Source organism: Lucilia sericata, unplaced genomic scaffold, assembly GCF_015586225.1.
Source record: "Lucilia sericata isolate MDLA Ls3-8-SP2 unplaced genomic scaffold, ASM1558622v1 Contig000048F_arrow, whole genome shotgun sequence".
In the NCBI taxonomy this organism is placed as follows: Eukaryota; Metazoa; Arthropoda; class Insecta; order Diptera; family Calliphoridae; genus Lucilia; species Lucilia sericata.
The window spans coordinates 364,147-381,503 of record NW_023994085.1 but is presented as its reverse complement, the minus strand read 5'-3'; the positions used below and the strand labels follow the sequence as shown (position 1 = coordinate 381,503).

The following is a 17,357-nucleotide window of genomic DNA, read 5'->3' as shown; positions in this document are numbered from 1 at the left end:
AATATTTGCTTTCAAAATCCCACTCTTAAATGTCTCGGATCCTCTTTTTATTTAAAATCGTTGAAAATTTAAAAATAACTGAAAACTTTGTCGGCTTAGAATAGGTGGCCTCCGATATGTTAATGGTTAGTGCTCTAGTCTGGTAGTTCGATTCTCACCTTAGGAACTGGTTAAGGAGTGCACAACAGGCCCAATAAAGGCCTAGGTGTATTTCTTGGGGTTTGTTTTATATACACCCTCTTTCAAACTAACTAACTAGACGGCTTACAGTCGATTTTAAGCCGCCGCCGACATTTTTAGTGTCAGACGCCGACGTAGTTATTATTTGTCGGCGCACGGCTCTGCTAGACGATTATTTGTTTTTTGTAAAATCATTGTGCAAAAATATTAAAGAACATTTTGCAAAATTCTTTTCTATAAACAAATAAACCATAGTATTTTGTTGAAAAGGATTAAATAAAAAGACAGCATGGCAGATCATGATGAATTAATTGCCCAATTTATTGATATAAGTGGTGGAGAAGAAAATGTTGCTAGATTTTATTTGTCTAGCAGCAATTGGTCATTAGAGGTAAAAATGCCATTCAATGCGAAACTTCTAACAAAGACTTTTGATGAAAATATTGTTTTTAAAGGATGCTTTGTCGAATTTTTTGGGTAATCAAGCAGATGAGGGTATGTCAGAAGCCGCAGGCGGCGTACCAGAAGAGCAGACGGCTACAGACTTGAGCGAGACGAAAACAGCATCATCAGAAGGTGGAAATTTTGGTAAAGGTACTTCTGGTGCCAAACCAAGGTATAGATTTCAAATATTAAATTTAAGCTTTTAGTAGTAAGTTAATTTTATTTTTTTTAGGTTTGCCACACTGGGTGACATGTCAAAACGTAACAGCAGCAACGATGATGAGGAAGGTCAAGCATTTTATGCCGGCGGCTCTGATCGTTCTGGTCAACAAGTTTTAGGCCCACCAAAACGTAAAAACTTTCGTGAGCAATTAACTGATATGTTTCGCATGGCTCAAGAAAATAGTGCAGGTGTTGATAGTGCACCAGCTCCAAGCACTTCCTCCGGGGCAAGCTGGGGACAAGGAATTCGTCTTGGTATGACTGATTCCGACCATTCAGTTGTTACGCCCTCCTCTAAAGAAGGCGATAAAACTAAACCAGTAGTTGTGTTAAAATTGTGGAGCCAAGGATTTTCCATTGATGATGGAGAACTACGCTTGTATGATGATCCTCAAAACAAGGAATTTTTAGAAACTGTTATGAGAGGGTAAGTTTAAGTCATAGTAAATGACTGTTTTGCGCCGCGTCGGAATTGATTTTGTGTAATTTATTTTGTATACAAATAGCGAGATTCCCAATGAACTTTTGGAAATGGGCTGGTTGGTCAATGTTGATGTAGAAGACCATCGACATGAAGATTACAAAAAGAAGCCAACAACCGTAAAGACTTTCAAAGGTTCTGGACATGCATTAGGAAGGTAATTATTGGCATTTAAAATATATAAAAGCTAGGTTATCAGTAAATCGTCTTCTTTTTCTCCAGCCCAACACCCAATATTACTGAAAATACTACCGATTTACCATCGGCAGCTTCAGCATCAGCGGATGCACCTACTGACACAAAATCATGTGATGAAGCAGCAAAGGAAAAGCTTAAAGTTGATACCTCTGCTCCAACTACAACACTACAAATACGTTTAGCTGATGGCACACGTCTAGCATCACAATTTAATCTGTCCCACACTGTAGGCGATATACAAGAATATATACAAACGTAAATATACATTTTAATTGTTTAGGCTTTCTACTAACATAAGTTATTATTTTTAGTGCACGTCCTCAATATGCAAATCGTAATTTCATATTGGTTTCATCATTTCCTACACGAGAACTAACTGATGTAAGTGCTACCATAGAATCAGCTGGTCTTAAAAACGCTGCTCTAATGCAAAGACTAAAATAAGAATTTAGTTTGTGAAAGATAAATAATTAGTCAGTTGTTATACACAAGAGTCAAGAAGATTTCAAAAGCATCAAATCGTATTCCATTTCAACATTTTTTACATTACTTCAATGGTTAGTTTTATCCTCTATACATAAATTCTTATTTTCTTATTTGTTGGATTACTATGAATAATAATAACATAAAAATTCGTATAAAGTAATTGAAATATAAAATGGTTTTATTTAATACAAATAATTACTATGAAGTGCGGAAGCAAAATGTGCTTTTTTAATTTGTAAAAATTTTAAACCTAAGATGTAAAAAATAATTCAAGGAAGACTGGAAATGTAAAAAAGAAAAAATATTCTAATACTCTAAATTCTATATAACAAGTTATATTAAAATCTTAATCTCTTGGTTGAGTCTTTGTATGTGTTGCATGAAATCCTCTCTCAAAGAATTGCGCCAATCATGTAGTCCATCTTTACCTACGTGAACACAGTTGACATAACGATGAGTGAATACTTGTGACAAAGGCAATGCAATTCGCCTAGGAGTATTCGATAAATCCTCGGCACTTAGTGCTATACCTGTATCTTGTGGTCTGTATATCGAAATGGTATGCAAAGGACGAAGTTCGGGGTCGTATAAATTGTTTTCGAATAGATATTTGTATTTTTCGGATTTACAAACTGCAAATACTGGCAAATCAAAGCGGGATACCTCGTTTGAGTAGTGATTTAGAGCGCGTACGATAGATTTCTGATGGTCAAGTTTTGTGTTGGGATAGAAGAATTCATTGGGAGCCAATAACAAACAGTGACGAGCTCTGTTGGTGGATCTTAGCAAGCAGTCTGATTCGATTAGGCCACGTATTCTTTCACTGGCATTTTGCATTGTGTAGGGAAAATTAAAAGGCAACAAATGAACACGTATATTAAAACGGTTTAGCAAGGGTAGTAAATTTTGGGGTAAACTATCTCCATTGTATATTATGAAATCCTCTATACCCAGAGCAAAATGGTGTATGAAAAATTCGAGTAATTCCGGGCTTTGTTTGTCTACCGCAGTCATATTTTGAAATTCTGGACTTAGCAGATCTACGCATACTGTTAAAGGATGTATGGCTAATTTCTTTGATAAATCATCAATAACTTTAACATGACGAAGCCTTAATGAATGTCCATTTTTACTGCTACTAGTGAGGTCATTAAACGTAACTGTTTCGGGCAGACCAAAGTCGCGTGTAACACGACAATAGAAATTATAACGTGTAAAATCGGAATTGTCATCATCTCCATCTTTATCCAGTCTCTGGAAACGAAATTTACCCTGTATATTTGAAGAGCTACCTTTAAAGCTGAGAGAACATTTAAAATTCAAAACGGCACCTTTACGACCAACTACCAGCACCACTGCCTCTCCACCAGCCACTAACTCATTACGTTTCCAATGTGCCGAATAACCATGAAAATTATCACCAATTGATTGCCATACTGCCAGAGGATGTAGGTAATCAACTAAATAATTCATAGTGGCATTATTTTCGATTCTCTTTAAAATAGCTGCATCGTTGCGTCCAAAGAAATTAATTACATGCAAGACATCTTTCAATCGATTATTCTCCGTTTTGTACATGAAAAGTACTCCAACACTTATGACCGATATAAGCAATAACAGCAGCTGTTGATATTTACGCATAATGATGTCTCAGAATGAAATTTTCTTTATTAATTTTTAATTTAATAAAGTTGCAATTTACTTAATTAAAATGTTTATTTAGACTTGATCAGCTGCACTACTTTTTTCTAATATTACTTTTGTTGTTATTGCTAAACACAGTTGTATAATTTTACACTTAATAAACCGGTATCATGAAAAAGGATGCCACCATATCGAATAAATAAAACCGTTAGAATTATTAAATTTAAAATATTTTATTTAAATCTAATTACATACTAATTTTGCAAATAAATTTCCAATACATATAAAAAAAGTATTTTGAAATTTTGAATAACTTTTAGCTACAATAAGAAAAATTATGCAGTTGAAAATATTCCATGCTAATATGGAAATGGTGTTTAGATAAAATGTGTCCCAGTGTGTTATGTTGTAAAGACCTTCAAAGCCCAGTGGTAGGCAATTAATTAAACACTTGTAGCCCCATAATATAATTATGTCCAATTGAAATCTTTGTGCACAATCACAGTTACACACACATAAAAAACGTAAATATTTTCACAAAACTATCAAACTTAGACAAATTTCCTTTGTTTTCAATTAATAAGATTTTGCGATTTGCATACACTCTTCAAATGGACAGATGGAACTAAGTTCAGTTGGACTGTTGCTCTACAAAAAAACACACACAGTGTTTATATTTCGAATCGGATTATTTTACTTTATAAAATATTGAATAATAAAAAATGGATTTCGATGAAGTACTTAAGGAGGTAGGATCCTTTGGATTATATCAAAAAATTATTATTTGTGCCGTTTTATTGCCTGCTGCCCTTCCATGCGCCTTCCATGCCTATAGGTGGGTAATCGACGAACAATTCAGTTAAAAGACTTCATTTGAAAAAATGTGTAAATGCAATTGTTTAGTCAATTATTTATTGCAGCCACGCCTAAACACTGGTGTCGCATACCCGAATTGGAACCATGGGTACAGGATTATACCGAATTAGTAATGAATCTTAGCATACCACTCACAGCAACTGAATATTCTCAATGTGAAATGTATGTGCGAAATTATTCAGATATCGTACGTTACATGGAATATCGTACTCCAGTTGATTTACAACGTGATAAGGTGTGGCATATAGGTAGTCCTTCTGGTTCAAAATTAATGCCGTGCCAGCATGGTTGGCATTATGATCGTTCACAGTATCCAACAACAGTTGTTACTGAGGTAAGGCGTTCTCGAGAATGTTCGATTTTTTTACTAACCTTGAATGTCCTTTGAAAATTTTTACAGTGGAACTTGGTATGTGATCAGAGCTATTTAGTTACACTTGCGTTGGTCGTATTCGGTGTAGGTGGTCTTGTAGGAAACTATATTTTTGGATATCTTCAAGATATGTGGGGAAGAAGACCTAGCTTTTACGCATATCTAATGCTGGAAATAGCCGCATGTGCTGCTAGCGCTTTGGCTTGGAGTTTTAACTCTTGGCTGGGCTTACGATTTATCGTGGGCCTTACCGTACCGGCCATATTAGCCAGTCCATATGTATTGGGTGAGTAATAATGTAATTGTAACAAATAAAAATACAAATGAATGTATATACTAATTAATATTTGCATTAAAATTTTAATTTTCAGCCATTGAAATGGTGGGTCCTGATAAACGTGTCTTCTGCACCATAGTCTCCAACATTGCATATTCCTGCGGTTTGGTACTGTTAGCAGGTATTGTATATATAGTACGTGATTGGCGATATTTAACTTTGGCAGTTTCTTTGCCGTTATTGCTGCTGTTCTCTTGTTTTTTTGTTTTGCCCGAATCGCCCAGGTGGTTAATGGCGGTCGGACAACCACGTAAAGCTGCTAAAGTCTTAAAGACAATGGCGAGAGTAAATGGTTTAACGGTTGTTCCAGATTTTATCAATATCATTGAACAGAAATTTCAGTCAACGCACCAATCCAGCAATAGTTCAACCTCTGCTGGTATTTTAGATCTTTTCAGGACCAAAAATATGTGTCGCAAAACATTAATAATTACGTTGATATGGTTTGCCAATACAAGTGTATACGTCGGTCTAAGCTATTATGCTCCTGCTTTGGGTGGCGATGAAATATGGAATTTCTTTTTGGCGGGTGTTGTCGAGTTGCCCACATATATTTTACTATGGCCGGGATTAAGCTATTTTGGACGTCGTTTCATATTGTGCATTTCAATGTTATCTGGTGGCGTGGCATGTGTTACCACGTTCCTTTATAGTGAAAATGCCGACATGATGTTAATATTGTATTGCATTGGTAAAATGGGCATTTCATCTGCTTTTGTTGTTCTGCCGCTACTGGCATCGGAAATCTATCCCACTGTCGTAAGAGGTTTGGGCATGAGTTTCAGTTCAGTTATAGCTATGATCGGTCCCATAGTCATTCCAATTATAAATCACATGGGACAACAAATGCTTGTTTTACCTTTAATCGTTATGGGTTCTCTGCTAATTGTCGGAGGTGTAGCTAGTTTATTTTTGCCCGAAACAAAAGGCAAAAACTTGCCTCAAACAATAGCAGAAGGTGAGGCCGTACCTTTGAGCTTTCTTTCCAATTGTTGTGATAATGATCCCAAAAATAATGTTCGGAAATCCCGAAATTCAAGATCAGATAGATGTAAACGACAGTATACAGTGTGTAGCATATGTAAAACAGAAATAAAGAATCGGGGTGTTTAACAAATAAAGATAATAATGTAAAATAGTATAAATTTAGGAAAAATCATAAATTGAACATAACTTTAAGGTTTATTATTAATGCTATTAATTTATTCCACAACAACATACACAATTTCATAGCGCATTTATCCATATAAATAGATTTTTGCCCGAGAGTTAAACAAATACAATGTACTAATATTTTTTTAATGGTTTTCTTAAGAAACATATTTTTCAATTCAATTATACTACAGAAATAGTATGCAATTTAAAATGTATGTCAATTTGTTCTTGCATCAAAACAAGTTTTGAATATAAATGTAGTAAAAATAATACACAAATTGAATTGGAATTTCTAAATTATTTAATTTTATTACATTTTTAATATTCCAAATATACATAATTTTCACGAAATATAGTTTCATATTATTTTTTATTGGATTTTTAATGGTTTCAGATGTAAAGTAAATATATTAAAAATGAGCAACAATTTAAAAAAATTAATTACAATAACTTTTAAATAATAAGTTATAAATCTATTATTATTATTTTTTTTTTTTGGTATAAGGTTAACAAAAAATACTATAATTCATAAAAAAACAGAACAAAACAAAAAATGTATAATAAATAACAATACTAAACAATGATAGTTTAATCTATATGAATAATTCATTATTTTTCAACAAGATAGGAAATTAGTTAATGACTAACAAGGTTCTTTTTTTATTGTGGTATTAAGCATACTATGATTTTTTTCTTCTTAACCATTGACAAGTTTAGAACTTATTTATGTATAAAAATAAATAAGAATTTAACATTAAGCATAAATATGTAGGTATGTATGTATGCATTTATATAAATGTAGACAAGTTTGCATTAGTTAAAATAAAAATTTGTATAATCCATATTTTAAAATGTTTAGTTATAATGTTAAAGGGAATTTAGGTAAGAAACAACAACATAATAGCTTGATTAAATTTCTCTTTCACCTTTTTTTTAAGTAAATTCTTTAATTGCTTAGAATATTTTAATAATGGGTTTATATAGTTGTTGTTGTATTGAATAAACAACAATTATTGTTTTATGTTTATAGAGATTGTTTCATTTTTTCTCTGCAAAATTGTTTATGCAATCGATAGTGTTTAGTCTCTCGATGCCCCTATAATGGCCAAAATGTACATGAATATATTAACAATATCCAAGTACAGATTTAAAGCGGCAAAAATGTATTCCTCGGGGCTAATGGAGTACTTGTGGTCACCTCCCATCATTAATTGGGTGTCGTATACCAAATAAATGGAGAACAGCAAGGCTCCAATTGATGAATAAACCAGTGTCATTATTTTGCCCTGCACGAAAATTGCTACAATGCCAAAGATAACAAACACCACCATACAAACTAGGAGGACCCCACCGCACATAGTGAAATCATATTTCGTTTGCATAGCGAATAGTGTTAAAGCCAAACAAACAGCCGCAGTAATGCCAACCGCCATAAGGACCTAAAAATACATTTCTTTAGAATTCAAGTGGATGATGATTTCAATTTAGCACTTACCTCATTAGGCGCATAACGACTGGCTGACACGCCCAGCAAGAAAGATTCTGCCAACGTAAATAAACCCAGGAATATAAAGTTCATTGGTGTCTTACGTCGCACTCCCTCACAACATGCCATTGAAATCATGGTAACCAAAAGAACAGCCAAAGCAATCCAAAACAGATATGAGTTCCTTCTAACAAATTCTTTAGTACCATCATGGAATGCGAATAAGGCCACGAAACCAAATGTCACCAGCAATTGACCCTAAACAAATAGAGTACGCCAAATTTAATATAATTTTTGAATTTAGACACATTTGTATATTAAGAGATACTTACCATTAATATCATATAAACTTTACGTATAAATCCTTTGCGAATACTCTGGTCATCGAATGAAAAGTTTTTGGGTGCTTCTGGATCTTCGTAGCCTCCATAAGAGTCATTAACTGGAGGTGGTTGTATGAAGCCAGGTTGTGGCACAAAACCTCCTGGAGGATAGCCGCCTGGAGCACCATATCCTCCGGGTGGAGGATAACCTCCAGCTGGAGGTGGATATCCTCCTGGTGGTGGGTAACCACCTGGTGGTGGATAAGCTCCTTGTGGTGGTGGATAGCCGCTGCCGTAATATTGTTGATTGGGATCTAAAATAATTAAGAAATTGTTAAAATTTAAAATCATTTACAGTGCATGAAATTAGTTTCGAGATGGAGTTGAATTTAATTAGTTCATGTGTTCTACATTTCTTCATAACATTTTGTTAAAACAAATATTATTTTTTACATGCATTATAACAATGCTTTACATAAAATTACTTTTAATGCAATCCTCTATAGCTTTAAACAACTACTTTCCTTGATTTGAATTCACAGATTGATACATTTTGTGGTTTACTTTGAAAATAACTTTAGAAATAAAAAATAAGCTTGTTTTGAGGGAATATTGATAGTTGGACAAAGACTACTGTTTTACCATATATAAAAGGCGTGAATAACTTCCAGTTAATGTTTAAAAATAAAGAAAAAATGCCATTCTTTGTTATCAAACAGATAAGACTGATATAGCAAATGAGAGTGTGTTGAAAGTATATAAATGATAAAGTATTCCATTGCAAGAAAAATAATTTAAATAGAACACTCTCACACAAACGTATGTATGTAATAATACATTAACTGGAAATATGCTTTTCTAATATCCACGTATACATGGTGTATTAGTAATTGTTTATAAATGTTGTTTTGGTGAAAATATATAAAACTAATACACGTCAAGAAGTGTTGAAAATATCGTTGTTTTTATAGCAATGTGCCACCTGTTTTTAAATATTTAATACGTTTGTTTGTACTATATATGACTATTGATACATACATACATACATATGTAGAAATAAACATATGCATATGTACGTTAAGAAGTATTTATAACTATTATAATATAAAATAATTTAATTGCCCACGTTATATTTAAGGCTTTTGATTCCACTCTCTCCGTTATGAAGTGGTTGGGATTTTAAAGTGAATTTTACATTTTACAATTGGACCTTATCATTTATTTTATTTGTCAAAATTATCTGTAACATATATTTTGCAAATAAAATGAGGGAATCCCGTAAATAATAATTAATGGCGAGTAAAAGTTGTGCAAAACTTTGTCACTTTTCGCACTACATACATATACAAACAAACATAAAATTTTAATTGGCTCATCAGATTCACAGGTTTAAGGCGGAAATAGTCAGAATTAACCAGAAAAAAAAATGACTAAGTACAAAAATGGATTTGTACTTTGATGTCAGAATGACATATTTTTTATTACGGTTTCTAATGGCAATATAATGACATGTTTAAGAAATTTTAAGAAATACCTTATAGAGTTCACAAAATATGTTCATTTATGTCCAGCATTTCTAGCAGACAAACACAAAACATTAAGAAAATTAAATTTGTTACGAATTATTAAAAACTTCTTAATTAACAAATTAATTAAAGCTTTCTAGCAGTAAGGTTAAAAAAAATAGAACAAAAACTCAATTTTAAATACTACATAATAATATGTATCAGTTCTACATATAAATGCTAGTACTACGTGGATGACGTTAGTCTAATTGAACACTTTTTTTTTGCAATAATTATCACCAAATTTTATGAATGTTTGTACATGTGTATCAAGTGCCAAATCTTAAATTTGTATTAGAAAAAAACGTATTAAATTTAAAGCATGCAAATTAGTTAAATACACTAGCAAGTTTTGTTAGTTTGTGTGTTAAAGAAAATTAACAAAAAATTTAGGTATAACCAAATTAAAAATTAAACCTTGATAATAAGGGCCCCCTTGCCAAGACATTTCCTCAAACTTTTCCTTTTAAATACTCAGTAGGTTGTAAATAGATTGATTTTGAATTTTGAAGTATAAGTTTATTTAATTGAAAGCTGAAAATTAGAAAGAAGCCGAGTTTAATAAAAAATTCCATTCAATCTTACTTACCAGCCATTATAATGTTGCTGTTGTATTAGAACTATGTATTAAATATCTATAATATGTACCTAAAAAGATATAAAGTACATAATTAGATTATTTTATTGCAGTTTCCAGATTCTATGATTCAATAACTAACAAATATGTAGGTAACTATTTGATTAAAAACTGTTATTTTTCTGGGATTTTTAGGTCAATTGTTTATAGATAGATACAAAAATTTCAAAACAACATAATTTTCTAAATTCATGTTTTTCTTCTAATATGTATTTAAAAGCTCACATGCATACGTAGGTACATACATTCGAGGTACAATTAATACCTTTTAAATGTATGTACCTTGGGGACGTTTAGAAGATCAAACTTATTTTTAATATTTCAAAGGTATGTTTTCCTTATAAAGATTTCATTTTTATTAAAAAATCTGCGTTAAAAATTAGGTTTTTTTCAAATAATGTTGTACCTATGACGATAAAGTCGTCAATATATCAAACCACAAAGATTATTGGAATTGATGGTATATAGCCACTTTGAAAGTATTTCATTTACTTATGATAAGATAAAAAACATAAAATGTCCATTTTAATACATATTGCTTTTGTTAGATTGATATTTTAATTCTGAATCATTTGGAATGAGGAAAAATCGATTAAATTATTTTTAAATACTAATTCCACAAAAGTAGTACATAATTATGAGTTTAATAAACTTCTTAAAAAAATTTGTAGACCCCTAAACCACTTTCAAGGCAACCGAGTAACATTAATAATTTTTTTCATATCCTGTTATTAAACGCACGGAATGTATGGCGTCGCCTTTGAAAAGTGGCCAATCATCTCTCATGCAATTAGTGGCGTCATGTTTTATGAAGTAAGAATAATATTGGATATAAGAAAAAACTGTAACACCTTCGCACTTTTTTAGTTGCAATTTGTTGGGCTCACTTAACAGAAATTGCGAAAATAACCGAGAAATTGTAAAAAGTATGAGTCACACTTTGGAGCCAGTAACTTGTAGAAAAAAATAGGAAATCATTTACATCACAATTGCGTCTATTTTGATATTTTTCATTATTGTTTCTCTTGTGAAAATTTTCCGTTTTTTAATCTTTTTATTGTTTACATTATTTATTTACCTTTTCGAGATGATTTAAACAAATATTAAACACAATAACTTTGATTTTTCACTTGTAGTTTAATGGCTTTTGTGTTAAAACACTGTTAAGTTTGTTTTGGTAGATGATTCTGGACTAAAAAAGAAAAACAAACAAACACACAAAATTACTTTGAAAATAATAAATGTATTAAATTTGTACTAGATTACAGTACATCTAATACAGTGGTGGCAGTTCTACAACAATAAATTATTTTACAAAAACAACAGGCATTTTCTTTTTGTTCAAGTGTACAAAACTGTCAAAGTTTGTCAATAGTTACTTGTTTTTGACTTTCACTTGACAGTTGTATAGCACAAAAACAACTTAAAATAAAAACAAACAAAAAGCAGCTACATAAGTGCTACCACCTTGTTAAGTGTACCTTAATATGTGTATTAAATTTAGTGCTGCCGGAGTCTATATTTATTTTTATAGAACAATACAAATAGGTATATTGAAAATATTTTTTTTTAACAAAAATAAAAAATTTATGTGTATAAAGTTATACATTTTTACATTAAGTTCAAATTCTAGTCATTAATTGATAAGAATAACTAGTAGATATTCTGCCGGTTAAAATATTTTTTGTATGAAAACTGTCACTTTAACCTTACGATAAAATATAACCATACATTGAGATAATGGGGGTAAATTCGAGAAATCTTATATCGAAATTTTAAAGAATTTTAAAATGTTAATTTTGGAATTGGAATATTCTTACAATAAAAATGTCTTTCAGATTATAAAGGCAAATATTCAAATATCAACTGAATTGGAGATCTTTGTTTAAGCATTTTTTAAATTATACATTGCCTAATTCCGAGTAAAAAATATATTATTTTAGCGATTTTTTAAATACTTATAATTTTATACACAGCTATCTGGCAACTATATTGACACGTCAAATTGTAGTTGCCTGCTCTCTTTTCTTCAGCAGCAGCAGATAACATTATTCATCTGTTTTTAAAGTGTTTCATTTTTAAGATTTTTTAAATAAAATTTTAATAAATAAAAGGTAAATTAATGGAAAAGTTTTATTGTACATAAATACCATAGTGTATAAATATAAAATTTAGTTTTTTTCATTTAAAAGTTTTCATTAAAAACAGTTGCGAAAATAAAGCATGTGGTGTGTTGCGTGCTCTGTCAGTGGATAGTGGAAATGGCATTTGAAATAGAAAAAATAATAAATTTGTTAAAAAAAAACTTTCTTTGTATTTAGTAGGATTTTAATTTTGTTTATCAACATTTTTACTATTTAAGTTAGTACAATTTTTGTTTCTTTAATATGATGCAATAGTTTTTCTAAGACATGCAAGTAACATAAGAGAATTAGTTTTTATCTCTTAAAAGTCGGCTTATCGTTCTTGTCTTATCAACATTATTGTTCTCTTTATTATTGTTGCTTTTAATAGTGCAATATTTTGCTATAAGACGGATGTCGAGGTTAATTCTTGTGGTAGATTCCATACAATTTTTTAACATTATTATTTTTCATAGATAAAAGAAACATCTTATCAATATGGTGACTGAAAACGAATCGGCTACGCAAAACCCTGCAGGTGAAGGGGAAACTACTTCTAAAAAGGCAGCAAAGAAGCAGGCTAAAGAAGCTTTAAAAGCAGCAAAAGTAAGTTTTAGGACATTATAATGATTTTAATTGATATTTGAGGATAACAGATACATTATTACTTTTTAGAAAGCGGAACACAGAGCCGCAGCTGGTAAAATCGACAATACTGCAGAAGCTGGCGATTCATCAGAAGACTGCTCTGCTGGACGTTATGGCATGTCTGGTATTATTAACTCCCAGAATAAGCATGAAGAAAGAAAATTCGTGGCAGTACATGAATTGAATCAACATGTAGGTAAAGATGCGGTATGGGTACGTGGCCGTGTTCATAACACCAGAGCCAAGGGTAAACAATGCTTTTTGGTTTTACGCCAACAAAGCAGTACTGTTCAATGTATTCTTGCTGTAGGAGAAAACGTATCCAAACAATTTGTTAAATTCGCTGGAAAGTAAGTACAATGATGACAATGATCAAAGATAAGAATTTATAAATTCGTTTTCATTTTATAGTTTGAACAAAGAAAGCATTATCGATGTTGAAGCTAAGGCTGTGAGCGTTCCCACAAAAATCGAATCGTGTACTGAACAAAACCTGGAATTATCCCTTTTGCAGTTGTTTGTGGTTTCCCAAGCTAAACCACAATTGCCTCTGCAAATTGAGGATGCTTCTCGCCCAGATAATGCTGACGACACCGATGGACTTAATATTCGTGTAAACCAAGACACACGTTTAGATAATCGTGTTTTAGATTTGAGAACACCAGCAAATCAAGCAATTTTCCGTTTGGAAGCCGGTGTTTGCAAACTGTTCCGCGATATTTTAACTGAAAAAGGTTTTACTGAAATTCACACTCCAAAAATTATATCCGCTGCTAGTGAGGGTGGTGCTAATGTGTTCACCGTTAGCTATTTCAAAGGTAAAGAAAGATGCTTATGCAAATTTATTGTTTGTTGAGTAATATTTCAAACATTTTTATTTTTTAGACTCCGCTTATTTGGCACAATCACCCCAATTGTATAAACAAATGGCTATTGCTGCCGATTTCGACAAGGTATTCACCGTAGGAGCTGTTTTCCGTGCTGAAGACTCTAATACTCACAGACATTTGACTGAATTTGTTGGTCTTGATTTGGAAATGTCCTTCAAATATCACTACCATGAAGTACTTCATACCATTGGCAATACCTTTACTGGTATTTTCAAAGGTTTGCGCGATCGTTACAGTCGTGAAATTGAAGCCGTGGGGCAACAATACAAAGTAGAACCCTTCAAGTTCTTGGAACCACCACTTATTTTAGAATTTTCGGAAGGTGTAGCTATGCTGAGAGAAGCTGGTGTTGAAACTGGTGATGAAGAGGATCTCTCAACACCCAATGAGAAATTGTTGGGTCGTCTAGTAAAAGCTAAATATGATACTGACTTTTATATTTTGGACAAATTCCCCTTGGCTATACGTCCATTCTACACTATGCCTGATCCCAACAATCCCATCTACTCTAATTCCTACGATATGTTTATGAGAGGCGAGGAAATTCTATCTGGTGCCCAACGTATTCATGACCCAGACTTTTTAACCGAGAGGGCGAAACATCATGGAATTGGTAAGAATCGAGTAAAAAAACATTGATTCAATTTCTTACTTACACTTTTCTTTACAGATATTAGTAAAATTGCTGCCTATATCGAATCGTTCCGTTTTGGTTGTCCTCCTCATGCTGGCGGTGGTATTGGTATGGAACGTGTTGTCATGTTGTACTTGGGTCTTGACAATATTCGCAAAACATCCATGTTCCCACGTGATCCTAAGAGGCTAACGCCTTAAAAAGTGGATTTTCTTACAAGCTTTAAGCTATACATTTTTCGTAGAAATTCCCGTTTTCTTTTTTATGTTTTTGACATTTAGTTTTTTTTTTTTTTTGTTTTAATAATATGAAGAATTAATTTTGCTGTGTTTTGGTACTTGTCTCACTTAAAGATTTCTGTGCAGATTAAAGAATAGAAGAAAAATCCAATAGTCTGAGTGAATATGTAATTAAGACAAGTACAAACAGCATTTATTATTTTTTTTAAATTAATTTTTGATTTGTTTTATTTTTTTCCGAACGAATAACTTTAAATGATTATTAAACACACTTTTTATTTACTTAATTTATGTTGTTCAACAACAAAATCCTCTAAATTATGTGAATAAACTCTCTAAATTCCAACTAGGGATAAAAACCAAAATCTTTCTTTTTTTCGATCCATAGTAATAATAAAAATATTTGTACTAAAACTAAAATTTTATATATAAAGTAGTTTTTATTTATTTCATAAATGGGTAAATTATTATGAGCTTCTATAAATCGATTTTCGAACAATCGATTTTTTGTAAAAAAATAGAAGTCGACTATTTTGCCCTAACGAAGTCAATATTTCGATTATTTTGTGAATAAAGGTAAAAAGTCGATATAAAAAATACTTTCTTTCTCTATTTCAATATTGTTACAATAGTACATAGTAGGGATGCCAATCGGGATTGATTTTTAGAAATACCGGGATTCGGAATTTTCAAATAAATCGCGATATCGGGATATTAATCCATTATTTTACACACATTTTTAATATAAACGTCAACTTTTTTTAATATAATCCCTGTATTCATAAAGATATTAATATTTTATTTTAAGTTTTTTACACACATTTTCAATATAAACATCGACTTTTTTTATTAAAAAATTCGATTTTTTTAAAAGTTAAAAAATTTTGAAACATAATCACCCCTATTCTGTATTTCGATTACGTTTCCGCATTCAGTTACGCTACCATCGAAAATTGGTATTCCAACAAAAAACGTAATCATAAGAAAAAGAAGAAGCAATTCCATTTAATTTCAATGCTTTGCATCGAACGGAGCCAAATGGAGAAAATTTCGATTCGAATTGCAGAATGTGATTGTGATAAAACGTAAAATAACACAGGCCAAAAAATGTTTAACCCAGGGATTGAAGATCGGTAAATCCGAATCTGAATTACTCCAACACATTAGGTTTTTGAGATATCGTGCTCTAAATACTGACATATTTGTTGAAAAAATATGTTATGTCATCTGAAAGATGACTTAAAAATATATGCTTAACCAGTCAGTTTCTTTGAGATATTTTAACCTAAACCATGGAACAATTGTAAAATAGCAAAAACTAAGTTTTTAGCTTCATTACGTCTTTATTCTTAGTCTTACAAACTTATATGTCACAATTCCCATAAAAACCGTTGAACTATTTATAAATCTTTTGTACTTGCGAAGATATAAAATAAAGGCAAATTTACAGTTGTTTTTAAGTTAAGACAGGAATAAACCTTATTTTAAAAGTCAGATTCAGACGAAATAATGGATTTTATAAATAAAGAAGTCTTCCCGCTTTTATAAGGCCTCAAATGTGGCCAAAAGCGGGGTTTTTTAAGTTTTTAGACACGATATTTTCGAACCTTGAAATGTACCTATACTTTGGTGTTTGGATTTCGACAATTTTCAAATTTTGTTGGTCTGTACAATTAAATACTATGTAATATTAGTCTATAGTTTACGACGAAAAGATATGTTAAAAGACACAATGCTGTTAAGTTTTTTTAACAATATCCCGAAAATTTTCTAATCTGATAATGCCAAATAATCATATCCTGACTTCTATTTTAAATGTCACAATACATGTATGTATGTATATAAAAACGAATACATTATGTACTAAATATGTATGTATGTACATATGTAGAACTGATTTAATATGAATATACTTTTATATAATTCTTTGTATTTTTATCTTTTTGTTGTGTTGAATTCTAAATAATATTAAACTTAAATTCATCTTTTTAATTAAATGCACCTAATAAATCATAAAAAATTGTCTATAAATTTCCCATAAGTTGAATTTCGTAAAATGTAATCCATTAGTTAATGAGCAGCCAGCTTATAGACACTTTAAATACCATTCGACCACGAAACATCCATACAAACATTCAACACACATTGTTTCTCAGCTTATTTGCATGAAAACAATAGGAAAATGGAAGAGAAAAAAAAAGAAAAGAAATCCTCAGTCAGTGTAGAAAACAAAAATTAAAAACTTTACTACGTATAGATGTTTTACATACATAATATGTACAAATGTATGTACATATGTATTAAATGGATGTACTATATGTATACATAAGTGTGTATTTAAACAAAAAAAAAACATTGATGTTTATCATACAAAAACAAAAAACACACAAAACAGAACAAGTTCTTAATACACGAC

At 31.3% G+C, this 17,357-nt stretch overlaps 5 protein-coding genes across 11 annotated transcripts; 3 read left to right on the top strand and 2 right to left on the bottom strand.

Moving 5' to 3' along the window:
• The first annotated feature begins 312 nt into the window (after positions 1-312).
• Positions 313-2,171, top strand: LOC119615897 (NSFL1 cofactor p47). Its single transcript, XM_037971890.1, has 6 exons — positions 313-571; positions 636-796; positions 857-1,273; positions 1,353-1,484; positions 1,550-1,780; positions 1,837-2,171. The coding sequence occupies exons 1-6, from the start codon at positions 470-472 to the stop codon at positions 1,967-1,969; spliced, it is 1,176 nt and encodes a 391-aa protein (XP_037827818.1). The 5' UTR covers positions 313-469; the 3' UTR covers positions 1,970-2,171.
• On the bottom strand, positions 2,010-3,759 carry LOC119615896. The gene has a single exon (XM_037971889.1). The coding sequence runs from the start codon at positions 3,650-3,652 to the stop codon at positions 2,345-2,347; it is 1,308 nt and encodes a 435-aa protein (XP_037827817.1). The 5' UTR covers positions 3,653-3,759; the 3' UTR covers positions 2,010-2,344.
• A 507-nt stretch (positions 3,760-4,266) lies between these two features.
• Positions 4,267-6,431, top strand: LOC119615873 (beta-alanine transporter). Its single transcript, XM_037971857.1, has 4 exons — positions 4,267-4,490; positions 4,559-4,865; positions 4,932-5,190; positions 5,276-6,431. Exons 1-4 carry the CDS (start codon positions 4,378-4,380, stop codon positions 6,352-6,354), a joined length of 1,758 nt encoding a protein of 585 aa, XP_037827785.1. The 5' UTR covers positions 4,267-4,377; the 3' UTR covers positions 6,355-6,431.
• LOC119615882 (protein lifeguard 1-like) lies at positions 6,423-11,703 on the bottom strand. 6 transcript variants are annotated; one of them, XM_037971868.1, is made up of 6 exons: positions 11,486-11,634; positions 10,360-10,418; positions 10,188-10,304; positions 8,215-8,519; positions 7,892-8,140; positions 7,180-7,835 (listed from the first exon to the last, which is right to left on the bottom strand). In XM_037971868.1, exons 3-6 carry the CDS (start codon positions 10,216-10,218, stop codon positions 7,476-7,478), a joined length of 945 nt encoding a protein of 314 aa, XP_037827796.1. In that variant the 5' UTR covers positions 10,219-10,304; positions 10,360-10,418; positions 11,486-11,634; the 3' UTR covers positions 7,180-7,475. The 6 variants fall into 6 exon arrangements, with proteins under 6 accessions (XP_037827789.1, XP_037827800.1, XP_037827796.1 ...); XM_037971861.1 differs by lacking the exon at positions 10,360-10,418 and having other exon boundaries at positions 6,423-7,835; positions 11,486-11,703; XM_037971872.1 differs by lacking the exon at positions 10,188-10,304 and having other exon boundaries at positions 6,520-7,835; positions 11,486-11,632.
• A 686-nt stretch (positions 11,704-12,389) lies between these two features.
• LOC119615901 (aspartate--tRNA ligase, cytoplasmic) lies at positions 12,390-15,306 on the top strand. 2 transcript variants are annotated; one of them, XM_037971894.1, is made up of 6 exons: positions 12,390-12,521; positions 13,007-13,136; positions 13,206-13,528; positions 13,590-13,996; positions 14,064-14,681; positions 14,739-15,306. In XM_037971894.1, the coding sequence occupies exons 2-6, from the start codon at positions 13,029-13,031 to the stop codon at positions 14,900-14,902; spliced, it is 1,620 nt and encodes a 539-aa protein (XP_037827822.1). In that variant the 5' UTR covers positions 12,390-12,521; positions 13,007-13,028; the 3' UTR covers positions 14,903-15,306. The 2 variants fall into 2 exon arrangements, with proteins under 2 accessions (XP_037827822.1, XP_037827824.1); XM_037971896.1 differs by lacking the exon at positions 12,390-12,521 and adding an exon at positions 12,934-12,952.
• Positions 15,307-17,357: the final 2,051 nt, after the last annotated feature.